Genomic DNA, 27,969 nt, shown 5'->3' with positions numbered 1-27,969 from the left:
TTCCCATAGAAACCTATGTTCCTAAGGGTATTGTCAAAGCTACTGAAAGCAGAAAATGTTGTTTTCAAGGATGGACCCAAGAAAGTCTTTCTTGGTGAACCAGTTTACAAGAAAAACCAAGCTGATTGAAGTGCTGCTGGAGAACAGCATTGGTTTGATGGTTCACCAACTAGAACAGCACCATATCCATGGGCCTGCATGGCAGTTTTTTCTGTATCAAGTATCTTCTCATTCTCAGCAGGAACAAAATGCATGTTTATTGTTATGTTCTTGTTTGTTGTAGATGGTGGACATTACGCTAAATGTTGGTGGAAATTTGTACACCACGTTGCATTCCACCCTCCAGCGTTATCCAGACTCTATGTTGGGCGCCATGTTTCGTGGAGACTTTCCCACTGCACGAGACGCCCAGGGCAACTATTTTATAGATCGAGATGGTCCTCTATTCCGTTACATATTGAACTTTTTACGTACCTCGAAACTGACACTACCATGTAACTTTCAAGAAACAGAGCTCCTTCAGAAGGAAGCAGACTTCTATCAGATAGAGCCCCTGATCCAATGTTTAGGAGAAACCAAACCCCTTTATCCACTGGACACTTTTGAACAAGTGGTTGAACTTTCAAGTACTCGTAAGCTGTCCAAGTACTCAAACCCGGTGGCGGTCATTATCACTCAACTCACCGTCACCACCAAAGTTCATGCTCTACTCGAAGGCATCTCCAACAACTTCACCAGATGGAATAAACACATGATGGACACCAGAGACTTACCTTTGGACCACGTGACTACCACCAAGAGGTTTCCCTTCAGGTGCATCTGGTAGAGTACATTTCCAAGCAAGGCTTCTCGATTCGCAACACGCGGGTGCATCAAATAAGTGAACGCGCCAATAAGAATACGGTAGAACATTATTGGACATTCTGTAGAGTTGCGCAGAAGGTCGAGGACTGATTTATGCTGCATTGAAGTCTGAATATTAACCATATCTATTGTTAATATTCAGAGCAACTTGAGCAATTACGAGTCTAACAAAGATTTGAACGATTTTTAACGAACTCGTAATTAGGGTAATTCCAAAATTACTTAAATTCACCACATCTCCACTTGCAGATCCTGGTTCAGACTAACCAATAATGAACACAATGAAAATGTTTTCTGCTGTATGTATTTGGGTGGACTAGTCCTATAATGTTTTATGTGTCTTCAGATGTTTATGGATAAAAAGAACCTCAACAATTTCTAAAAGTACTATATCATATACTAGGAAAGAGTGACCCAAATTTCTTTCTTAATTGTCAAATCTATTTATGCAACCTTTAAATCAGAAACTTTTTATATATATTTCATCAGTGTTAAATATACAGTATTGAGTTGTATTTATAGTTGTATTTATATATATTTCTGCAGATATTTTGTCTTGTGAGTGAGCCCATAAACTGTAAATGGGTTGCATGATTGTGGTATCTGCACTATTATTGATACAGTAATATTTTCCCCCTTTGAGATACATACATTTATGTAATTTGCATATTGCTCAATGTTTTGTGGCCTAAAGCTTTAAGCAAAACAATACCTCTTATGATCAGCTTCTAGACCAGTTCTAGACCAGAGTTAATGTCCCATTTAAAATTCATGTTAGGCTCAAATGCGTTTTAGACTCAGGTTAGCGTATTTGAAGCTGAGAGCATCCATTGAATGTTTTGAAAACCCATATGAAATTGAAAGAGTTCACTCATGTGTGTAATGAATTTGACCTACACATGAAAAACAAGAGTTTCATTATACATTGTGTCTTTGTATAACATTTCATTGGAAGGACCTTTTGTTTTATTATGGGAATTAATTTAATTGATTATTCTAATGGAATATTTATGTGAATATTAAGTTACTTTTGGTGCTTCTCTCTTTTAAATGCAAAAACCTGAATAAATTATAACAGGATTATCTAAATATATTTGCTTTTTTTTTTTTTTTTTTTTTTTTTGAGGGTTTTGTGTTGAAATTGACAATAAAATCTTATTCAAAATGCTGAAAACAGCAGATCTTATATATGAATTATGGATTTTTAATATGTTAGTCATAGTCTTAAATGGATGAAAATCTATGAACGTGCTTCTCTTTTGTGAATATGGCACTTTAAGCTGCAGTGTGTATTTCAGTGCCACAAATGACGCCAAAGGAAATTTCAGTCTGTTTGAGTGGTTTTGCACAGCAACAATAACTCAACCAGTGGTGTGAGTTTGGGGTAAGGGGTGTTTGTCTGATCAATGATAAATAGGGAAACTTGTTTAAATAATCTATTTATGCATACTACAATTTTAACATTGAAAAAAAAAGTATCAGTAGTTGAATTTTGTTACCTAACCACTAAAGAAGTTGGTAACTGACTTGTAAGACACACTAATTAGCCACATTTCCTGATTCATCAATAATATTAAAAAGCTTTGTACAATGCTCACATCAAGGTTCACCATTAATAGAACAGCTCGCATGGCCTTTTAAGACTGACAGCTTTAGCATAATTTTGTTAGCTAGCATTTGTCATTGTGGTTTTATTGATAATTTATTCAGGATATGTGATACTGCCACCAATCTAAAAGAGATGTCTACCAGTAATGTGCATGTGTTTGTGTGCTAGTTCTATTTAGGGCCCTGGGTTGTTTCTTCTTCTTCTTCTACTTCAAAGTGAATTGCATTTTTGAGGACATAAACATGCTCCAATCCTCACAAAACTTTGCAAAAATTTACATCTGATATTAAATTTAAATTTATGCATTTAGCAGACGCCTTTATCCAAAGCGACTTACAGTGCATTCATGCTATTAATTTTTACCTATTATTGATATAGGTTTCAGAACTAGGTGTGGCAAAATGGCTCAATAGTCGTACACACGTGTAACAGACCATTACCTACAAAAAAATTATCTTGGTACAAAATCCAAAACCTACTTTATTTTGAATTTCCTGTAAAATTTTTGTGCAGTTTTTGCCATTTCCATGCCTCGTACATTGACAAAATCCTTTATTTTTAAACGGATCTTCTTCAGATTTGGTAAGGGTCATCATAACACCTTTGTGACGTTAAACTGTGAAGATCTTGAGTTTTTGTCAAGGGGCGTGTCCCTGGCGCCTGACAAAATTTGATGTTTCACCATGAAATAGTTAAGGTGCTGTAACTCGGCAAGCAATGTCCGATCTGCCCCAAACTGTGACGAATTGTGCAGCAGAGAGACACAGGGAGAGAGCGAGATTCAATCGCAGATGTTTAATATCAATATAGGGTAATCCAAATCGTAGTCGAACAAGCAGAGGTCAAATCCATACAGACAGTCCGAAAACAAACAAACAAATAAATAAACAAGTAGGGAAGAGGCAAGGAAAAGGAACGGGAACTCTGAGGACGAGAAGATAATGAGAGAACTCGGAATACGAGAAAGCTGCATACACGAAGGGTAAGGACTCCATACAAACAACAGGGAAAGACTGGTATTTATAAGGAGGCTAATGACAATATATTGCCTGCACCTGGTGCAATTAACTGGAGACAGGACCAGACTAGAGGAATTCTAGTGCCTACGGTGAAGTGCCTAAGGGGAAGTGAGCTCACTAGTGGATACCCAGGGAAACAGAGACTAGACAGCGTGACACAAACTTCACGTTTGATAGGTGTTCTGTTCTGAACAAACATTCACGCCCAAATTCAGTTATAGTCATAGTGCCACCTGCCGGCAACAGGAAGTGACATGTTTAACTCTGTTATGGACTCCTAGAAACATATTAAAAAGTGTCAACAAGTGTTTAATAGACTGTCAACATGCTAGAAACATATTAAAACATGCTAGCAACACTTAGCTAAGTGCTAAAGCATGCTATTAATGCATGAAACAGAACATTAATGCAACTCGTGCATACAATTTCCAGTCTACTTCAAACTACACAAGTTTGATTAGAGTCCTGCCCTGAAGGAATCTACATGCTCATATTTGGTTATATTTATAACGACACCTACTGGCAGCAGGAAGTAACTTGTTTTACACTATTAGCAACACTGTAAAATATGTCATTGTGTGCTAAACATACTATATATATTCTCAAACATGCTGGCAACACTTACTAAGTGCTAAAGCATGCTATTAATGCTATGAAACAGGAAGTTGTTGTAACTCATGCATTCACTGCCCAGTCTACCTCAAACGTCACGTTTTATAAGTGTCCTGGCCTGAACACATCGAAATGCAAGTGTCCAATTATGCCAGTGTTCAAATATCTTGTTTCACATTAGCTTAAACATGCAATGTCTGATCTGCACTAAACTTCACATGTTTGATAAGAGTCCTTGGCTTAACAGATCTTAAGGCCGATATTTCAGTTATAATCATACCGCCACCTGCTGGCAACAGGAAATTACTTGTTTTAAACTAGCTTAAACATGCAATGTCCGATCTGCCCCAAACTTCACATTTGATAAGAGTCCTGGGCTGAATTACATCTACATGCCAATATTCAGTTATAATCATAGCAGGAAATGAAAGGGCAGAAATTTGGCACAAATATTTACCATTTTATAAGCATATTTCCAATGTTCACTGTTTCCTATGGCCACCAGATGGAGGTGAGGTGAGGTGAGGTTTGTTTTTCTGAAGAAAATGTAATTGGTGTTTGCTTGTGAAAAAGCCACTGGTATTATACTAGGCTGTAAGCCATAGCATTGCAATGTGGTTGTTTTTAGCACATTACTATGCAGTTGCTAGGGTGCTCTGGATGGTTGCTATGTGCATGCACACTAACCTCAGTAAAAATAGCCCATCACCAAGGCTCTATGATATTCTGGTCTCTAGATAAAGCTTGAGTTCCCCATTCAGTACAGATATTAGATTTTTGTTGATTTCTGGCCTAAGACTGATCAATTAAAAAAAAAAAAAGAAAGAAAGAAAAAAAGTCAGATCACCTCAACAATCCACATGATTGGAATTATTCATTTAATGTTATACACCTCACCAAAGATGTATTTCTGCCATTGCTGGGCACCATTGCTTGCAACAAAGCTAACACCACCAAGGTTTAGCTACAACTAAACAACATGCCTGAGCAAAGAAAGCTAATGCTAATGTTCTAATGCTTCTTTAGATGTACAGTATAATTTTCACTAAAATTCAACAAATGCTGAAATATCAAAGATTTTAAAAAAGAAAAGAAAAGTGCATTCATGTCTTTTCTTCATTTGTGTATAATATTTACGTTTTTTTAAATCGCAGAACGTTGTCCTTATTTTTTATGTTAGACTGTTATTGACCCATCCACCAAAACATAAAATGGCCGCCATCAGGGGACTGGGACGATGTCCCTCCAAACCAAAATAAACAAGGCAAAAACATTAGAAGAAAGCATATGGTCGCTATGATCATCTATCTAATAAAGCCATTAGTGGTTAGCAACAGTATTGTATGAGCTAGATGAAGGCATATTGAGTTCACTACAAGGTGTCCAATGTTACCAGTAAAAACAATGTGTCAAGAAAAAAAATTTACTCAAAAATTTCATTCTAAACTTTGTGACAATCCACCTTGAAATGTCCAACTTCTGACTATGAAGATGTTCCATTATCTGTAAGGAAACAACATAGCAATGCTGTCTTTAGCATTGCAGTTTATTATCATCATCAAAAAAAAAAAAAAAAATCTCCTAGCAACCAAACTGTTAAGGATCAGCAATGCAATGTAGTACTGTGTGTAGTTCTACAGTAATCAAAATGGAGGATCATTTGTCATGTTATACTCATAAGTCTCTCCAAATGTTGGCTAGAGAGGTTTTATTATATTGTATGGTGGAAAGTTTGATGCATTTTATTTCCTTAAAAGTGAATTGTCTTCACCTCTCTGAGAGACGCCATGCTAACATAATGTCATACAGCCACACCTCTGTGAAATCTGTGAAAAACGAATTTGGAAGTTCAACTTCAAGTGGTGTTCTTTTATATTTTTTCTAGTACAAAGTTGGACATTCCAACATTCCCATCATTATTGTCGAGCATATGTTCTTCAGTCCCATTTTTGGGGGTTGGGCTCTTGATTGCCCATCCCCCACCACTAATCTGCAAATCCTGTAGGAACGTAATCACCCTTTTGTAATACTTTTATTAAACATATATATATGTACATTTGTTATATTTATACCAAGTTTTGTATGACGATTCTTGACTGCATTACTATTGATATTAAACATTAAATGTTTAATAATTTAATGATCCGTGGTCAGTTTTTCCTTCCATGTTACATACATATTTCTGAACCATTGCCCACAACAAAATGAAATTATGCTTTTGCACTAAATAAACAATTTTTAACCTCAGCTAGCTATTTTCGCGATAGCTCCGCCCCTTCTTCCAGTCAGCCACTCCGAGACTCTCGCCCTCTGAGGCTTTGAGAGCCATTTTTGTTTCATGGCAGGGAGCTCAGCAGCTCTCATTTCAATGCTCTCATAAGGGACTCGGTTAAAGGTAAGACGTTATTTAAAAATTATGTATTTATTTTGAGGAGGAAGCGCGTGTTACAGCTGTATGACATTTACTTAAAGCAGGCTCGTCATAAAGTCTCCGTATATGGCTTATGCTCAACTACATTTTAGCCTGGCTTTTTGCGTATTAGTTTTTTCTCAAGTAGACACCCAAAGTGGGGCAGAAAAACGTCTGTTGTTTTTGAATCGTTTTCATCTGGTCCAGTTGCGAGGTATTGTTCAACCTCTAAGTATCAGACGAATGTTTATCTCTCCTTTTCGCCAGCTGAATGTTGCTCTATTGTATTGTGTTGGATCGCCATTTGAAATGTTATTGAATATAATTCGAAATTATTGACGTTTACTGCTACAAATCTCTTATTTCGCCGTATCAGTTGGCTTCTTACATATCATTCGATCTATTTAACGCTTTGTTTGCTAAGGAAGATTAATATAGCGTGTAAAGACCGGATCTGTATTTTCGTATGCGCTTGGTTACGTCAAACCTCGTGAAGTATCGCAGTTAAGGGGCGCTGCGCGCGCGATCTAGCTACTAAAAAGAGGTGTCTGTATTCATGTGTTTGTTGTGAATTTAAAATACAAACATGGGTATAAAGTAAAGATTTCATTACAAATAATCATCAAAACAAAAGACATGCCTATTTTTCAGTTAGACTGCGTAAAATTGTCAGAATTGGCTGAACTTTACTTGGACGGCGTATTACATTTAAACTAAATAAAATACATTTTGTATACAAACTAGAAATTTGCAATAATTTATGTTTTTGGATGGAATTAGCTTCCAGTATTAACTATCATATCAAGATGTTTGTTAAAGAACATGTTAAAATTATGCGTTATACTTATTCAGAATAATATTCCGCAAATTTTTGAAAAACACCTACTACTCTAAATTGTAAATGTCATAAAGTGCTCTTTCATGTCTTTTTAAGAGACTATTCACACTAGGACTGCACGATGAATCGCATGCGTTTATCATAGGGGTGCTCCGATCACGATCGGCCGATCGTTATGCGCATCTCCTCAGTAAAGCCGGTTTTCTAATCAGCGGTTAATTCCATCAGGTGCGTGATTTCACACAGAGCAGCTGTTACTACACAGAGCCGTTGTTAATAGAGAAGATGCGCAAATCCACTTCATTTTCAGCGTTTTTTGGCGCATCTTCTCAGTTAACAACGGCTCTGTGTAGTAACAGCTGCTCTATGTGAAATCACGCACCTGATGGAATTTACCGCTGATTAGAAAACCGGCTTTACTGACGAGATTCGCATTAACGATCGGCCGATCGTGATCGGAGCGCCTCTAGTTTATCATGCGCATCTCGTCAGTAATAGGGCTGTCACTTGTCTAAAAAAAGACGTTTGTTTTTTCAACGTCAAATAACGGATGAACTTAAAGAGAGCACTGGAAACGCACAAGTCAGCAATATTTCTTATATTGCACATAATTTGCATGCTTGCGCGCACGCCATGGTCAAAGTTCAAAATAGTTCAACTTTTGCCGCTGCGCTTCGTGACGATTACCAGTGTGACCAATAGAATCAGGGGATCCAAACAAGCACGGAAATCAAAATGAATGAACGGCTAGTACTGTGTGTGTCAGAATTTCCTGAGCTGTACAATACAAGTTTGAGGTCGTACCCACAGCCTCTTCTTCTTTGCTTCTCTCTTAATTCTCATCAGCAGGACTAGCGCTATCGCTCGCTTCTTACAGCAGTACAGATACATGTTTGCTGCTGACCGAAAGGATGAATAGCAGACTATGAAAGAGCTCCCGCTAAAAGTTTTTAAAACTCCGCATACGCCATAGCGCAGCGCAAATTGCATTGTATCGGAAGGGAAACGCTGAACCCAGCGGCATTCCGCGTCCTGTGTGAAAGGCCCATAAGAGGTTGCTTTCGAGGTCACTGGGTCTTATAGACGTTTCAAATTTCTGGTATTTTTTTTGTCTAGCTTTCGCAACGCATACTGCACTTTCGAAATTCTTTATTTTCTTTTTCTGCTTGTTTGTGAGTTTTGTTACATCTATATTTTTTTATTGTTTAATTCTTTTAAAAATAATAGTGTACATATTTGGTTAAAATCGATTCCATATTTTCATTTTGAAAAATTTTTTTGTTGGTCTGATCGATTGTGCAATCGATTATCGAACTGAAAGTGACAGCCCTAGTCAGTAAAGCCAGTTCTGTATTAGCGATACATCACTGGTAATGAATGCGATATTGTGTAGTTTGTCAGTGAACTACGGTTCTTCGTAGTAAATGCCGCTCCATCTGAAAGCATGTGCTGAAGATTTACTACTAATCACAGAACCAGCTTTACTGACGAGATGCGCATGATAAACGCATGCGATTTATCGTGCAGCTCTAATTCACACATTATTTGTTATTGTGTTCTATCTTTATGATTGTATATTGTCACAATGTAAACGTTTGCTATGTTGCCATTTGCAAGTTGCTTAGTGTTTAGAAAAGCAACATGGCAGCTCAATGTCATTTTTAAGACAAAGGACTGTTGTTATGAATTTGGGGGGTGGGTAAAATATGGACTCTTTACATAACAGTGATTGGCATGAAATGAAATTTCACATAAATTAACCTGAAATAAAAACATTTTTGTCTATTTTCTAAATGTAATTAATCTTGCTGTGAACAATTCATCAAGGACTGTTTAACCCTTGTGCATTGCTCAAATTCACTACCCTTTCGTTATGTTCGGGATAAAAACATCCACTCAATTAAACTGCTGTAAAAATCAGATTCGTTTTTTTTTTTTTTTTCATTTTTTGTGCATAAATCTTTTAATCAATTTCAGTCCTGATCAAAACTACCAAATGTTTTTTTTTTTTTAATCCAAGATTTTAACTCTTTAATTGCCAAGTTCATAAATGATGTCACTGATTTGGGGGAAAAAAACACACAAAATTACTTATTTTCAATATAAGACTTATTGTGGCTGGATTTTTTATTTACTTTTTATAACAGTCTTGGGCATGTCAAACATTAGTAGCAACATTGGCTTTGATGCATTTTTAGTTTTTGGGCAGCATTAGATTTAAATTTTTTCTCCCTCATTTGTTGTTGGTGGCTGTTTTTGCCCCATTGACTTCCACTATGATGACATTTTTTGATTGCAAAGCCATGACACCATATAATCATGCATTCTTGATTGTGGTTTTCCCTTTTGAGAAGAGGTTAAATTTGTTATTTTTACAGTTTATCACTAGGTGTGACCATTAACCCTTTAGATAGGCCTGTGCAAAAAAAAAAAGGCTTAGTTTCTGGCTTGTGTATGGCGTTATATGGAGTATATGGAGTATAACACCAAATTATAGTGTTTGTGTGTGTGAGATTCTTGATTGTTGGTGGTTTTCCCTGTTGGGAAGGGGTAACATTTGTTATTTTTTACAGTTGATCACTAGGTGGGACCATTAACCCTTTAGATAGGCCTGTGCAAAAAAATCTTACTTTCTGAATTGTATATGAAGCTATATGGAGTATAACAGCATATTATATTGTGTGTGTATGTGTGTGAGAGAGAGCGAGAGAGTGTGTGAAAGAGACCTTTGCGCACTTACCTTGATGTATTTGAGAAAATCAAAATGTACACCTCAGCTCTCAGAACTACATGGAGTAAACAAAAGTGTATTTATGCACCTGCTGCCTTTTAATGGTGGTGATGAGTATAGACTAAACAAAAGCAAAGTACGTGGATTTAAACACTTGCATGCCATTGTGCTGGTCATTTAATGGTGAGAAGAGAAGCAAGCAACACGAGAAAGGGCTTGACTTGTACTGGAGTTTTAGAAATGATTATGCAGCTTGACCCCTCCAGCGAGCTGCAGCTTATTTGAAGTAGGTATTGCATTTTGGTTCAGAATACATTGTTCATAAATTTGATGCAAAGTAGATTTTTTTACAGGATTTTAAGGTTTTAAACTGGCTTTACCATCAAGAAAGATGAGCATTTCACACATAGGCCATCCGTTCTTGTCACCATCAGAAGGTAGCAGGAGCATAAACACACTACTTTTTTTAGTTTACTCCGTGTAGTTCTGAGAGCTGAGGTGCATATTTTGATTTTTTTCAGATACATCAAGGTATGTGCACAAAGGTCTCTCTCACACACTCTTTCTCTCTCTTTCTCTCTCTCTCTCTCTCTCTCTCTCTCTCTCTCTCTAACACACACACACACACTATAATTTGCTGTTGTAACTCTATATACAAGACAGAAACTAAGCCTTTTTTAAACAGGCCTATCTAAAGGGTTTATGGTCACACCTAGTGAACAACTGTAAAAAATAACCAATGTTACCTCTTCCCAACAGGGAAAACCACCAACAATCAAGAATCTCACACACACACAAACACTATAATTTGCTGTTATACTCCATATACAAGCCAGAAACTAAGCCTTTTTTTTTTGCACAGGCCTATCTAAAGGGTTAATGGTCCCACCTAGTGATCAACTGTAAAAATAACAAATTTTACCTCTTCCCAAAAGGGAAAACCACAAACAATCAAGAATGCATGATTATATGGTGTCATGGCTTTGCAATAAAAAAATGTTGTTATAATGGAAGTCAATGGGGTAAAAACAGCCACTAACAACAAATGAGAGAGAAAAAATTAAAATCTAATGCTGCACAAAAACTAACAATGCATCAAAGCCAATCTTGTTACTAATCTTTGACATGCCCAATATTTATGAACTTTGTAATTAAAGAATTAAAATCTTGGATTTTTTTTTAACATTTGGTAGTTTTGATCAGGACTGAGGTTGATTAATAAATTTATGCAAATAAATTTTTGAAAAATATTTATCTGATACATTTTTACAGCAGTTAAATTTAGAGGACGTTTTCATCCATGAACATAACGAAAGGGTAGGGAATTTGCCCACAGTGTACCATTGAGTTTTTGGAAAAATTTCAAAGTATTTTCCCAAAATATGGGTCAAAATAAGATTTGTCACCAAAAATCATTCCATTAGCATAAACAGAGAAAGTTGTGGCCAAAGTAAGACTCAACTTTATTCTTTTCTGAACAAGTCCCTCAGTGTGCCACACTATACGAAAAATCTGTCACTACTTATAAATCGGATGAATAAAAATCCTTTAAACTTGCCATGTGCTGCACTTCAATTTTTCATAATGCAGGAGTGCATTAAGTGTGAGCGGCTCTTAACATCTGATTATTTTCTTAAAACTACATTTTCTAGACGTTACAGATGATAAATACTCTAAAATGATGAAAACACATCAAATAAAGTGACGAGACATACAGCAAAGTATGGTGACCTATACTCAGAATTCATGCCCTGCATTTAACCCATCCAAAGTGCACACACACAGCAGTGAACACACACACCATGAACACACACCCGGACCAGTGGGCAGCCATTTATGCTGCGGCGCCCGGGGAGAAGTTTAGGGTTCGGTGCCTTGCTCAATGGCACCTCAGTTGTGGTATTGTCAGCCTGAGACTCAAACCCACAACCTTAAGGTTAGGAGTCAAACTCTCTAAACACTAGGCCATGACTTCCCCTGTCTTTGCAATGTAAATGCACAGGAAACATTTAATCCTGTAAGCATGCATATATTACCACAACATCTATTAGTGTGCAATATAAGTTTAGCAACGAAGTGCAAGTGTGCAACGTAGTATTGTTACAATTATTTTGTACAAAAATATTAAAATGATATTTTCAGTCCTTACATTCATTCATAACAAATAGATGTCTCTGCAGATTCTAAGAGGTACATGTACGCTCAATGTATGTTAAAGCACTTTATCGCAAAATCATTACATTTTATTACGTAAGTTGTTTCTGCGCCACATTTGCAAATACAGTGGTTTCACTTCTGTTTTAAGGCAAGAAATAGATTTTATGTAGATGTAAATGTTTGGCCATTGTGAGTATGTGATTCTGCTATTGCTGCATGTTTCTTTGTAAAATTGAAATGCAACAAGACTAAAGTTTTAATTTTAATACAAACCCTAAGTCAAACAAGTTATATATACAAATAAAATTAAATATCTTAATATGCACAAACTAAGGATTTGTCTGTGCTCTTTCCATTTAAAATGGAAGTTTTTTTAAAACTATTATACATAAAACATATCTGCACGAAACCGCATACAAGCTGAATGAGATGCAGATTCACTCTCTGACAGCAGGTGGTGCTTATGAACAGCAATGATGCAGTGTTTTTTTCCTGGGTTACCGGTGTAAACAAAGCAGCATTGCGGTTATGAACACTAGTTTAATATGAATTGTTCAGAGGCAAGATTAAAAGAAAATACCAAGTAAACTTTTTTTTTTTTTTTTATATATATATATATATATATATATATATATATATATAAAGACAGTCAGTTCCCTTCAGAGATACATTCATATAAACTCCTACTCTAATTGTATTGTGATTTGTTTGGCATCTCAATCGATTTGAATCGTGACATTATTTTGTAGATTTTCGAACGGTTTGCAGTTAATCGTTACATCCCTAGTTGGTTGCAATGTGAGTAGGACTTTGGATATCATAGTTGCTCTTCAGTTCCACTTTGTTTTTGTGTGGTCGTCCATTTTGAATGAGTGAACTCCTCAAACAAATCTGATTGCTCTGCATTTGAACTCTTAATATCGGGTTCTACATTAATGGCATCTTCTTTTGATGATGGTTGTCATGATTCAGGGTCTCTTCAGTAGGGCTGCACGATATTGAGAAAAAATTACATTGCGATATAAAATTTTTCTGCGATTTATTGCGATATGAAATCTAATCCAATTTTTTTTGAACAAACAAACATGGGGTGAGCAGATTTACATTTTCATTTTAAATGATTTAAACATCGACACCATCGTGTCAATTGATTAATATGCGCGAGGGAGAGAGAGCAAGACAGCGCTCATGTTGTTTGAAGCGCTCTCTCTCTGTCTCTCGCTCTCTCTCTTGCACGCGCTTTCTCTCGCGTTCTCTCCGCAAATCACATTCGTCAAGGGCCGGGGAGCAGCTGGCCCATACAGTTAATGAATAACGGATAAACTACGACAGCCTACATCGCACATCCTGCGATGTGACTATCGTGGATTCTTACATCGCGATATCGATGCTTAAACGACACATTGTGCAGCCCTAGTCTTCAGAATCGGGTGTCTCCATAAGTCTTGTAAGGCCCATTCAATCCAAGAATGAAACAAAAAGATGAATCAATCTTTTCTTTTGGTGCTTTTCCCCTACACAGTACCAGCTCGACTTGACTCACCTTTGTTTGGTTTTCCACTGTGTAAAAGTTGTACCTGCACCTGCTTCCAGATACTTTTTTCGTATCACCTCTGGCGAGCTAAGGCGATACCTAAAATCTGACATGAAAACAATCCAGACTGCAGATTGGTCAGAGAGAATAATCACTATTCACTGCGTCATCATTGCACACGCCGGACAGAGTATCCTGAATAACCCCACCAATTTTTAAATAGTTTGGACAGAGATTGCGTGATATACCCTTTACTATTATGCTAACTCAGAAGAATACGCCATGGTCAGGAGGTGTTTCATCCATACACTCGATTTCCTCCATTGTCCTATGTGTGTGGGTAGCGGGTGTGTGTCGCGTAGAAGATTATGTCACGGCAGTTTACTGCAGCATTGCTATGATGACCAGGTACTATTGTGGAGGTACTATCTGCAATGGAAAACGGAGCAAAAAGCGAGTCGAATCGAGTTGAGCTGTTACCGGTAATGGAAAAGCAATATATGAGTACTGTTGGTCATGGTTTTGCCATCCTAGTGGCCAGGTGACGCCAAGTTGTTGATTTCTTTTTTTCTTTATTGCTATGATATTGAAGTAATTTGAGTGATGTAGGTGGTGTTTTTATATATAAAAAAAATTATAATTTTTTTTTTTTTTATAATTTTTTTTACATTTAAATGAGTATCATTTCCCAAAATCATTACTTAGCCTTTATTGATTTGAATCATCAATAATCTGGTGTGTTTTACCTTACTGCACTGGCAGATCTTTTCACTTTTTTAAGTTGTTTATGGTCGAAACAAATAAAAAATCTGCCAGTTGCTGTAAGAAAAAGTGTACTTGTATTAAAGGCACATTCTCTGAAAATGTCATCTAAATTGTTTTTCTCTGCTAAAAATTTCATTGATTTTGCTCTCAAGAAGCCTAAACAGAGATAGGTCGACTGAGTGTGTGGACCAACATCTGTCTTTCCTTGAGACCACTCATATATTTGTGAAAATATATTGGTTTGCCATCAGTTGTCCAAAGATGAAAGTGATATCTTTGTTGTAGTATCCTTTCAATGTTTCAGGGGATTTCTCATGACAGGCATCAACAATGATCAATGCACTGAATCAATGCACACACTATGGGTAAAAGATCAGCTTCAGTGTTACCCCCATAATGCGTTGTTTATCGATTGAGCCTTGCCAAGTGGTGCTCAAAATGGTGGAAGCTGTGGTGGCCAGAAATTAACTGTAAAAAATACAGATGTAATATTTTAGATGTTACCTAGGTGAACTTAAATTTACAGTAAAAACCTGTTTTTCATTAACTGGTGTAATATACTAACCTACTGAAGTACTAAAATCTGTTTTTGTACCTGACACCATGTCTGCACCAGACATGACAAAGTGGACATTGCAAATCATTTGTACATTTGTTTTATTTGTTAGTACAAGGCATCAGTGGTGTCCAGTGTAGACACAGTGTTATAATATACTGACAACCACTCAAAAACAAAAGTGGTAATAAAAAAGCCACAGGATGACTCAAAGCTCACCAAAAGTAACTTTTCCACAAGCAGAAGTACATGCAATATAAGCAACACAAATACAAAACACCATCATGGTAACATACATTGACACTAAAATAGTGCAACTAACATTGTCTAAAACATAAGTTGTAAAAATTTAAACTAATGTACATTAATTATTAAAAAAGTTTAACCTGTTAACCCACAACTGGATACCCATGCACTGACCTCTGTTTGCACATGTCGAATGTTTAAGAATAGATTAAATGAAACGGGACAAAATTAATCATGACAAACATCTTTATAATTATCTAAGCCTCAAACATCTGCGACAGATCACGACAGATGAAAAGCTTATAAAGAATGTATATGCTAAATTTGTGTAAGCAGTACACATCAGAACATGAAGAATAAAAATGCAGTCCATACCAGATTCATCATAATAACGAGTCATAAACACAATCCAGCTGTAAATCCCAGTTAAGCTAGAAAGGTAAGGGTCCACTGAACGACATAGAGCACGTTTTGTCCAACGAAGCAATAACATTGTAATATGGTTGATAATTCCTTTGTTTACATTTCAGTTCTTCAGCGACAGTATTGTTTGTGTCCATTATGGAATAACTCGCACTCAGACAACTGCATCTTGGTAGTAAAAAACAGCATGGTTTTGTATCATACAGTGTCACAAACACAATGAGACTATCCACACAAAAAAAAAAAAACTAAGATAAGCGGAATATAGTTTGTTTGAATTCTGGCGCTCTCTTGTGACGTGCGCTGTGACGCACCTGTCATCTGATGGAGGTGTAACTTAGCAATCTGGCACATTTGTATGATTACCATCATGTCAACACATGATAATTGACTATATGAGCAGAAATCAGTGTAAATGCTCGATTTCTAGCAATCTCAGCATGTACTGTAATTGGCATACATAGTTAAGTCTTTTTTTATTTTTCTTATTTATTTTTATTGCTCAAATTATTCTTATTGTATTTTTCTAGTGCTCAAATCATGTCTAAGATGTGTTTTATAATTGAAAAACTATGCAGTGGAATGTATGACTAAGATAGTTTATACAGTTGGGAAATATTTTGTATATTTGGGGGGGGCTAGACATAGTATCCGAAAAATGGTTGCAGGAATCTCATTTTTCATGGTATCTGATTTCTCCAGGACTGATTTCATGTATTTTTTATATCAAATAAAAATAAATTCAGTGTGGTATTTAGTTTAAAGTAGTGCTGTCTGTCACTGTCTTTAATCAGTTCTGTGGATTACTTTATGGTCATTCATTATAAAGTAGCAACCATGTCATTTGTAAAGTACAGTACTGTGCAAAAGTCTTAGGCACATTAGTATTTTCACCCCAAAAAGGGTTTTAAGAGTTATTTATATCTTTTGATGTGGTGTGTCAGTAGGGAATACCAGTTTACATTTCCAAAGATTCATTTTGTCATTAATTTTAATAATAATCTAGTGAGATTTTTGAATGCACAAGCAGTCAACAGCCGGTGCTCCACATGGAGATCTGATCTCACCATCATCAAATCTGTCTGTGATTACATGAAGAAACAGATGAAAGTGAAACAAACTAAATGTAAACTGATATTTTCTACTGACACACTACAGCAAAAGATATAAATAACTGGCTGGACACCATTCTTTTGGGTGGAAATACTAACGTGCCTAAGACTTTTGCACAGTAGTGTATGTATGAAGTGAGTATAATAAAATTAAGTATATTTAAATATAATTAAAGTATGCGTTCTAGGGCTGGGATAAACGATTATTTTTTAAACGATTAATCTAGCGATTATTTTTTTCGATGCATCGATTAATCTAACGATTAATTTTTCCAGACCGATTCGATTTCAATTATCTCCCCATTAATTGACTACTAACAATTTATACATGTTGATTTACATATGTGAATGAAAAAAACATGAATTCCTTAATATTGCAATATATGTTTATTGCTCTTAAAATTACAAAATAAAAGACTGACTAAGAATGCATTACTTTGCACTTTTATAGAGATAGCATTCAATAAAACCTTGAAGCCTTGAAAACACAAAGCTTACTGAAACAAGCTTACTGAACACATAGGGCCTAGTTTGATGTCTAGTATTCAATAAAAAAGGTCACCCAAAATACTTGTTTAGAGCAATTGAAAGAATACAGTAACCAATGTAAACTTGAGGGCTTTAAGCTAATACAGAGAGTGCTTTTCCAAAAAAAAAAAAAAAATTATTAACAGTGGGAGCCAGCATGGAGAAAAAAAATCTCTGAATGCTCCACGTGAAACTTTGGTGTTCCGCCCCTTTTTCTATTGTGTCTAATAATTTTGGTTAATATGCACGAGGGAGAGAGAGAGAGAGACAGCAAGACAGCGCTCGTGTAGTTTGAAGACTGTGAGTGAACGAGCGCGCATGAAACTTTGGTGTTTCGCCCTTTTTCTATTGTGTTTAATGATTTTGATTAATATGCACAAGGGAGAGACAGAGCAAGAAGTGCTCGTGTTGTTTGAAGACTGTGAGTGCACGCGCACAGCCGGGGCTCTCTCTCTCGCCCTGTCAGGTGCAGCAGTCATTCACTCACCAATCAAATAAGGCTTTGACAGCCGCCAAAAAGAAAAAAGATCAATGCAGAAAAACCCCTGGATTGGTTATATAACGTTGGACAGAATGTTGATCCGGCCATCGCGTACATTCAGCGCTGTTTTTAGAGAAATAAAAACAGGTCGACGAATCGATGCGCATATTTTGCGTCGACGTCATCGATGACCTCGACACGTTGTCCCAGCCCTAATGCGTTCCTATGAGTTAAGGGCTAGATTTTCTGAGATATCTGCTTTCTCATTCCGTTTGGTTTATACCGGTTCCATAGGTATGGGTTTCATTATTCAACCCTACTGAACAGTGACGTAATGCAATCAAATACCAACCAGTGTAGAGTGAGAGGCACGCACTCTATAATGCAACAAACAAGTCAGCAGTGTATAAGCATTTAAAACTAAAAGACGCAAAAATCATAACAAGCACCAGCAGAAATAGAACTTTCTATAATTTCTTTTCCAAAAAAAAAAAAAAAACTCCGCCAACAAGGAGGCACTGTGAGAGCGGTAGAACTAACGGTTTCTCCAGTAACGGCTGTAATCAAATCAGCTCAGCTCGTGAACAATTCTTTATCAGATAAAATGGAAATGCCATCCAAACATTTCTGAAGACAGTCGGTTCCCTTCAGATATACATTAATGTAAAAAACTCACGATGCATTTTGATTTTGAAACGTGCAGGGCTCATGTTTATTCAACAAAGTCAAACGCTACAAATAAATCAACGTATGGGAAACACTGGTAATGTATATCGAAATATCGGAAATGTTTAAATATCATATCACTGTTGTTTAAAAAAATTTGGTGTAGATCCACTGGCCCGTTCACGAGAGTTACACCAGTCAACACTTTGACTTCAGTAAGGAGGTCTCTTGTAAAATGTGCGAGACGTGAATTTTATATGTGCGAGACGTATATTGTATTTATTTACAGAGGTATATAGTGCAAATCCATGAATCAAGTTTACTGTTCAGCGCACTGATGACCCATTTTGGTTAATAACGTTTATTGTTAAATTGTTAAATGCCCTGCCTCCATTACTCTGTCACGACACGTCAAGTGTTGGATCACCACATCTGAGTGATCATTGCAAAAAATTATGTATATTTATTCTATTTATGCATATACTGTATTCTATATATATATATATATATATATATATATATATATATATATATATATATATATATATATATATATATATATATATATATATATATATATATATATATATATATATATATATATACAGTATTGTTCAAAATAATAGCAGTACAATGTGACTAACCAGAATAATCAAGTTTTTTCGTATATTTTTTATTGCTACGTGGCAAACAAGTTACCAGTAGGTTCAGTAGATTCTCAGAAAACAAATGAGACCCAGCATTCATGATATGCACGCTCTTAAGGCTGTGCAATTGGGCAGTTAGTTGAATTAGTTGAAAGGGGTGTGTTCAAAAAAATAGCAGTGTGGCATTCAATCACTGAGGTCATCAATTTTGTGAAGAAACAGGTGTGAATCAGGTGGCCCCTATTTAAGGATGAAGCCAACACTTGTTGAACATGCATTTGAAAGCTGAGGAAAATGGGTCGTTCAAGACATTGTTCAGAAGAACAGCGTACTTTGATTAAAAAGTTGATTAGAGAGGGGAAAACCTATAAAGAGGTGCAAAAAATGATAGGCTGTTCAGCTAAAATGATCTCCAATGCCTTAAAATGGAGAGCAAAACCAGAGAGACGTGGAAGAAAACGGAAGACAACCATCAAAATGGATAGAAGAATAACCAGAATGGCAAAGGCTCAGCCAATGATCACCTCCAGGATGATCAAAGACAGTCTGGAGTTACCTGTAAGTACTGTGACAGTTAGAAGACGTCTGTGTGAAGCTAATCTATTTTCAAGAATCCCCCGCAAAGTCCCTCTGTTAAAAAAAAGGCATGTGCAGAAGAGGTTACAATTTGCCAAAGAACACATCAACTGGCCTAAAGAGAAATGGAGGGACATTTTGTGGACTGATGAGAGTAAAATTGTTCTTTTTGGGTCCAAGGGCCACAGGCAGTTTGTGAGACGACCCCCAAACTCTGAATTCAAGCCACAGTACACAGTGAAGACAGTGAAGCATGGAGGTGCAAGCATCATGATATGGGCATGTTTCTCCTACTATGGTGTTGGGCCTATTTATCGCATACCAGGGATCATGGATCAGTTTGCATATGTTAAAATACTTGAAGAGGTCATGTTGCCCTATGCTGAAGAGGACATGCCCTTGAAATGGTTGTTTCAACAAGACAATGACCCAAAACACACTAGTAAACGGGCAAAGTCTTGGTTCCAAACCAACAAAATTAATGTTATGGAGTGGCCAGCCCAATCTCCAGACCTTAATCCAATTGAGAACTTGTGGGGTGATATCAAAAATGCTGTTTCTGAAGCAAAACCAAGAAATGTGAATGAATTGTGGAATGTTGTTAAAGAATCATGGAGTGGAATAACAGCTGAGAGGTGCCACAAGTTGGTTGACTCCATGCCACACAGATGTCAAGCAGTTTTAAAAAACTGTGGTCATACAACTAAATATTAGTTTAGTGATTCACAGGATTGCTAAATCCCAGAAAAAAAAAATGTTTGTACAAAATAGTTTTGAGTTTGTACAGTCAAAGGTAGACACTGCTATTTTTTTGAACACACCCCTTTCAACTAATTGCCCAATTGCACAGCCTTAAGAGCGTGCATATCATGAATGCTGGGTCTTGTTTGTTTTCTGACAATCTACTGAACCTACTGGTAACTTGTTTGCCACGTAGCAATAAAAAATATACTAAAAACCTTGATTGTTCTGGTTAGTCACATTGTACTGCTATTATTTTGAACAATACTGTATATATATATATATATAACACACCTAAATGATTATTAGGAACACCTGTTCAATTTCTCATTAATGCAATTATCTAATCAACCAATCACATTGCAGTTGCTTCAATGCATTTAGGGGTGTGGTCCTGGTAAATTTTTAAGGTTAATGTATATTTTACAGTGTCCCTGTTCAAATAAATAAAGTAAAAATAAAAAAAAAATCTCCTGAACTCCAAACTGAATGTCAGAATGGGAAAGAAAGGTGATTTAAGCAATTTTGAGCGTGGCGTTGTTGGTGCCAGACGGGCCGGTCTGAGTATTTCACAATCTGCTCAGTTACTTGGATTTCCACGGGCAACCATTTCTAGGGTTTACAAAGAATGGTGTGAAAAGGGAAAAACATTCAGTATGCGGCAGTCCTGTGGGCGAAAATGCCTGGTTGATGCTAGAGGTCAGAGGAGAATGGGCCGACTGATTCAAGCTGAGGCTATAATTTGCACGAGCTCACCAAAATTGGACAGTTGAAGACTGGAAAATGTTTCCTGGTCTGATGAGTCTCGATTTCTGTTGAGACATTCAGATGGTAGAGTCAGAATTTGGCGTAAACAGAATGAGAACATGGATCCATCATGCCTTGTTACCACTCTGCAGGCTGCTGGTGGTGGTGGTGGTGTAATGGTGTGGGGGATGTTTTCTTGGCACATTTTAGGCCTCTTAGTGCCAATTGGGCATCATTTAAATGCCACGGCCTACCTGAGCATTGTTTCTGACCATGTCCATCCCACCATGTACCCATCCTCTGATGGTTACTTCCAGCAGCATAATGGACCATATCACAAAGCTCGAATCATTTCAAATTGGTTTCTTGAACATGACCATGAGTTCACTGTACTAAAATGGCCCCCACAGTCACCAGATCTCAACCCAATAGAGGATCTTTGGGATGTGGTGGAACGGGAGCTTCGTGCCCTGGATGTGCATCCCACAAATCTCCATCAACTGCAAGATGCTATCCTATCAATATGGGCCAACATTTCTAAAGAATGCTTTCAGCACCTTGTTGAATCAATGCCACCTAGAATTAAGGCCGTTCTGAAGGAGAAAGGGGGTCAAACACAGTATTAGTGTTTCTAATAATCCTTTAGGGGGAGTGTGTGTGTGTGTATGTATGTATGTGTATGTGTGTGTGTGTGTCTATATATATATATATATATATATATATATATATATATATATATAATAAACAAGCTGCTTTGTATCGATTTGTATTGTAAAAAGCGCTATACAAAAAAACTTGAATTGAATATATATATATATATATATATATATATATATATATATATATATATATATATATATATATATATATATATATATATATATATATATATATATATATATATATATATATATATATATATATATAATTACCTGTCAAATGTTTGGACACAAGAATGGAAAAGTGTCCAAACTTTTGACTTGTATTGAACTATAATATGCACAAAGAATATATCAGCCTTTTCACCTGAGAATGAAAAATCATACACTAATCATCATCTTCCACTCACCCTCAAAGCATCCCAGGTGTATGTGACTTTTTTTCTTTCAAAATAATCCAATCGGAGTTATATAAAAAATTGTCCTTGCTCTTCCAAGACAAGTGTTTGTTGTCAACTGTTCAGGAGACGTGAAATAAAGGATTAAAACGCATCTGTATTAAAACATCCCTCACACGCCTCCGGCTGTAGTGAATCCATGCATTTTTATAAGATAAATATCCAAATTTCAAATATAATAAATACTTTTTTTTCTAACATCTGCTGACTGCGGGACACCAAAGATGTGCAAGTGGAAGATTGAATATGTATGCGTCGCACGCACACCTCTGGGAAATGTAGGAGCAAAGGAAACAAAGTTTCCTTAAATTTGAGAAGGAAACCAGTCTCCTCTTGGCTCATTTCAAAATCCTCCAAGGTTTTTTCTCATTTTGTGCATGAACTACAACATCCGCCTCCACGTCTTCCGATGTCCCACAGTCAGCAGAAGTGAGAAAAAAAAGTTCTGGTAAGGTGATTCAAACATTCAGACACAGCCTTAAAGAAAATCATGAATGCTTGAATTGCTAAATGTGGAATTTGCTTTACAGAACACTTTGTTCTTGATGCATCAGTGCATATCAGTATTTTACGATGGGCATAGTGCCAAATATTTTGCAATAAAACATTCAACAATGTGGAATTTTCAAACACTATCAGATCTCAAAATAGTTCAGTTTGATTGAATTTGAACATGGATCCATCTTATGGCTCTTTTTTTTTAATTTCTAACATTTATTGTGTATGCTTGTTCAAAAAAAGAAATTCTAAAAATTACTAAGCATTTGGAGATGATAGATAAGAAGATATGTATATAGTATAAGGCTATTACTTTACACTACTTGAACTCCTGTCAATGCCCAGTTCACAGTTAAAGTCATTTTCTCAACCACAAAATGTTCTTGGGACAGTTATGCAAATTTGATTGTATGGAATACAAGTGCTACAAGCTTTTTTACTTTGCGAAGTATACTTTATTTAGTGAAGTATTAGGCCTATAGTTCAAGAGCACTTTTAAAGAACTATTTAAAAACTGTTATTTTTCAATATGTCCTTTAATGCAAAACCATTGATCTTTATTTACAGAACAATTATAATATGAACTTTGTACCATTTTAGAGAGAGTTTCATCGTCTTGATTATCATAACCGAACGCAACGTGCAGTTTGAATGCTGAGTGGAGGATTACCGACAGCTGCAGCGGAGAGAATAGTTTATATGAAATTGAATACAGCAACTTAAATATTCACCTGAACCTCACATTAAACTATGGAACGGTCTCAGAACACTTTAAATACAGTGCACAAAAACTTTATGGTGCTTTATAATGTGCCTTTCGTGGGGCTTAACAATAACATGGTGTGTATACACAATATCAGATTTTCGATCCTGCAGAAAATCGCAGCATTGGAGCAATACAGAGTATTTGTCCTAAAGCAAACAATAATAAATAAAAAACATTTTGCCGAACAGCATCAGTCAAGACTGACTGGGATAATGTAGAGTGAGTAGTTTAAATCTAGGTCTACATCCAGGAAGATATAATCTTAACTATCAGCAGAATTTTCAGACTAACGAGTAATGGATAACGCAGTTGGACTGCTAGCTCAACCAATGTTGTGTGTTTGGGATAGGACCACCTGTTTTTTGATCAACTGAAGTTGGGATGCCAAGTCATATTTCTGCTAATCCATTTGGAACTAGTGTTGCAGAGTTTACACTGCTGTTCATAGTAAAAATGATAAACTGTAGTTCATGCGTCCATTGAAAAACTTCAAACTAATATCCTTTTCGTATTCACAGACACCTGAAGTCCTTATGCATACCAGCTGTGAAGGTGCACCATGAATTGTGAAGAGCAGGGCATGGGGAGAGTAGTCCATTCCTGGGCCAGATTTGCCCCAGCTGGACAAACTGCCCTCGAAGAGGCCCTTAGGGTCTTTAACCCCATGGCCAGGGACCTGTCGGACACCGAGAGACAAATGGTGTCCTTTCTTCAAGAGCTGAGGAAGGAGGGAGCCAAGCCTGTGATTTTGAGGAGCAAAGATGTGTATGGATACACGTCTTGCACCACAGAGCCAATTACTTCCAGGATTGGCAGCAAGGTTCAGAGAGTGTCGAAACCTTCCAAGAAGAAAGGGCGGAAAGTTTTGAGCAAGACCAAGGATGTGAATTATGCGATGCTAAGTAGAGCAGCAAAGACTATTCTCCAAAACCAACCCAAGATCCTGCTTACCAATCTCTCGGTGGACACTCTTAAGCAGAATGTTGCATCGACAATGCTAAATAAACATTCTGTTCAAGCACAGCAGTGCCTCAAGCTAACAAACATAAAAGGGTTGACCGGAGGCCACACTGCAAGGTTGCAAATTCACTTTGGTGCAGATTCAAAAAGTGCCCCAAGTTTTGCTCTGGGAAGGCCACCGGATCTCTCCGGAATTCCTCACTCACCAACCGAAAATGGCAGTCAGAACTCAAATGTAGTTGCCTTGGATAACAAACATGTTTTGTCGTGTCCGTTCAAAGTAGAAGATGCCCTGATTGGAGACTCTGCCCCAGTCGTCTGTCAGAATGGGTTCGGTCTTAAAGATGGTAGCATTTATAAAAAGATGGAAACTGTATCAGGTAAACCTGATGTGATGACCAGTGGTCTGGACAGTGGTTCAGTGAGGCGACTCCGTTTCCAAAGCTATAACTGGTCCCAGTCAGCACTCACCAATGGCCAAGACGTTTCTAGATTTAATGGCAATGGTCTTGAATGGAAGGTTATAAAAGTAGATGATTCAGTCACGGATGAGGAGGTGAGGAGAAAGGCACAGAAAATCTTGCAAGTTAACTTGTCGCCTGTGATACAGATCCATCCCCTTGTTGACTCTGTATAGACCCTTGCTGCAGATTTTTTGTTTCGTTTCCTTTTTTTTTTTTTTTTTTTTTCTTGTTTCACAGAGTTGCATTTTCTGGAAACAAACCCAAGGTTATCTCTGGATTGGGAGCATTGCAGTTACCTCCAAATTTTCCATTGTTGTCAAGTAGTTACTGACATCATAATCCAAAGATGGGATACTTTTTTCTGCTCTCACAGTATTTTGTTTCCTCAACACATCCCAACCTACCTTTTATTTTGTGTATTTTTATCTAACTTCTGAAGGATTGGACTGATGAGCAAAACCTTATTTATGACTATGCAGTTCCCAGAATGCTCCTTTTGTTGGAAAAATGGGCATGGACTGCTGTCTTACTGGATCATGGGAACAGACTGAAATTGTAGAGTGATTTATTACATGCTACTGCTTGAAAAGACAATGATAGCCTAACCTAAGTTGGTATTTATGGCTTTCTTCGTCCTTGGATCCTGCTGATGTCTATGTCACCCAGGTTTTTTGACATCACCAGTTTTGTAATATGTTAGTCTGCTGGCATAGACTGCATATGACACTTTTGTTTAGACTCTAACATGTTCAAATTGGGGGCACTTTTTACACATTAATTTAATTTCAGGGCAAAATAAATGGCCTTATTCTTTGAGATGAGTTGAATATAACTGAATCTTCGTACGCTTTCCTTCTCGATGTACTTGTTTCCTTCTGCACTCCACTTTTCATAAATTCCTCTGTTTCTTTTAATGTGCCAATCCTAGTTTTTCATGATTTTACAGTTTTGTTGGTACCATGACCACAAAGAATTGCAAAAAAAAATTCTTAGTTTTCAGAGTTCTCAGAATCCCGTCAAGCAGTGGACTTGCTTGTCCATTGGTTGAACGTACCTCAAACACTTGAACAAGAAAATGTTGTCCTCATCAGTCCTGCAGTTAATTATGTATATTGCTCATTCCATGCATCCATTAGTTGTTCAGTCCTTGTTTTTGTTTAACGATTTGTGGCGCCTTGACGTGGCAATCTTGATCGCCTTCTACACATTTAACTAAATTCTGAAAATTACAAACTGATCTTCAAAAGGGTGGTTTTGATGCAGCGATTTCTGAAGGAAGCAAATTGGAAAAGAAAAACTTAAATTAGGTTGTTTGCTAAATCTCCCCAAGATGTTTTACTAAGGTCAGTGTTCTGCCTCACCAGGTTCCATTTGTTGATGGTGATACATGTGCATAGAGCAATCATTTTAAGGCACAACAGGATGGATGCTTGCTTTTTGTGCACAAGAGGTACACATATGTGAGATTTAAGTAAGCGTTCAACAAGCCTTAAGGCCTTTGGTTCATAAATTTAAAACAAAAAAAATCAAACTAATGTAGATTATGGCAATGCAGCAGTCTATTTATCATTAAATTTTTTATTTATATACATTTAAGTTTAGAGTTAACCAGCATATGGGTTCCATTTGAGGAAAAAAAAAAAAAAAAAACTTTTGTCCACACACAAAATACAAGCCGATTTTGTTTTCCTGTTAATCAATTTTTATTTTCATCCAGTTGAATCCGTGACACTCAAAAGCTGTAAATGTCAGTGTTGTATCTTTAGTTACTGTTATCACGTTGTGGATTAAAATATGTTTGAGAAGTGTTTGGTGTGGATTACTGGAGTCTCAGAGTTTCCTTTTTTAAAATGAACAAGTAAGATTATTGGTGAGCAAAGAAATTTTTCTCAAAGACGTCTCTGTTAGCTGTTGAGGCGTGGACAGTGATCTTGAGAGCAATTCAATTCCATTTCAGAATTGGGATACTGTTCTAAAATCTCACCGGAATAAGCCATGTTCAAAGCTGTTTAGAATTAGCTTATATAAACATCAGCAAACTGCACTAATTCAAATTTATATTATTATGCCATGTTGCTTGGTAACTGTAAATTACTTACTGTTTGGCTAATAAACTCGCCAGATGTTATTTAGCAGATGAATTGCTTATTGTGATAATTACTGTAAGTATATTTAATTTTTTATTGAACACTGTGTTTGCCATATTAATGTTGCTTCCTATAATTAAAAGGGGTTTTAGGGACTGTTTAATGTGCCGTACAGCATTTCTTAAGCATTAAATAATCCAACCCATATAAATATCTATAAATATTTAATCCATTTTCTTCAACCAAAATGTGTAATGTTTTTGGCACTCGATGGCCAGAAAAAAAAAGAGAGAAAACCATTAAAACTCAAAGACAATTCAATTTATGCAATACTTTTGATTTTTCTGTAATCTGTCTTTGCAGTAATGTTCCAACTCCAACTTTGCTGCTTTGCTAGTGCTTTTATGGAAAGCTGCACCAGGATTTTTCTCGCGCTTTGCCCAACCCTTTTCAAGTCTTCCCACCCAACGCAAAAGAGAAGCATCCCTAAAACATAAGTTGCCACCACCATTCTTTTCACAAACCAAACCAACCAATGTAGATCTTACCATCAAGGTTATATGTTTTAAAAAGTCCTGGTCTCCTCGCACAGTTTCAACATTTCAGTAACTCTAATCTGTTTGGCTTGAACAGCAAACTGTTGAAAATCTCTCATACCATTGGACAAATTCCAGCCAGGAATTGGTATGTTATAACAAAAGCTTTCTTTTATGTTAATAGAATGGGTGGGGCATTGTTAAGCTGTGCACCATTTCAACCATCTGTCATGGAGGACTGCTGTTCTTTGACGTTGCCCATAGGGCTCTTGTTGGCCT

The 27,969-nt window shown here is 36.7% G+C and overlaps 1 protein-coding gene and 1 pseudogene across 1 annotated transcript; both read left to right on the top strand.

Annotated features, from left to right (window-relative positions):
• The first annotated feature begins 70 nt into the window (after positions 1 to 70).
• On the top strand, positions 71 to 1,313 carry LOC113080103 (BTB/POZ domain-containing protein KCTD6-like; annotated as a pseudogene).
• Positions 1,314 to 6,398: 5,085 nt separating this feature from the next.
• LOC113080100 (uncharacterized) lies at positions 6,399 to 26,875 on the top strand. The gene is made up of 2 exons (XM_026252322.1): positions 6,399 to 6,499; positions 24,162 to 26,875. Exon 2 carries the CDS (start codon positions 24,203 to 24,205, stop codon positions 25,238 to 25,240), a length of 1,038 nt encoding a protein of 345 aa, XP_026108107.1. The 5' UTR covers positions 6,399 to 6,499; positions 24,162 to 24,202; the 3' UTR covers positions 25,241 to 26,875.
• Positions 26,876 to 27,969: the final 1,094 nt, after the last annotated feature.

This window comes from Carassius auratus, unplaced genomic scaffold (assembly GCF_003368295.1).
Source record: "Carassius auratus strain Wakin unplaced genomic scaffold, ASM336829v1 scaf_tig00030241, whole genome shotgun sequence".
Classification (NCBI taxonomy): Eukaryota; Metazoa; Chordata; class Actinopteri; order Cypriniformes; family Cyprinidae; genus Carassius; species Carassius auratus.
The sequence above is the reverse complement of the archived record's forward strand: the minus strand, read 5'-3'. Positions and strand labels throughout refer to the sequence as shown.

Bases quoted from the DNA above. Each gene is read 5' to 3' on its own strand.
- LOC113080100 (XM_026252322.1), top strand. From the start codon at position 24,203: ATGAATTGTGAAGAGCAGGGCATGGGGAGAGTAGTCCATTCCTGGGCC.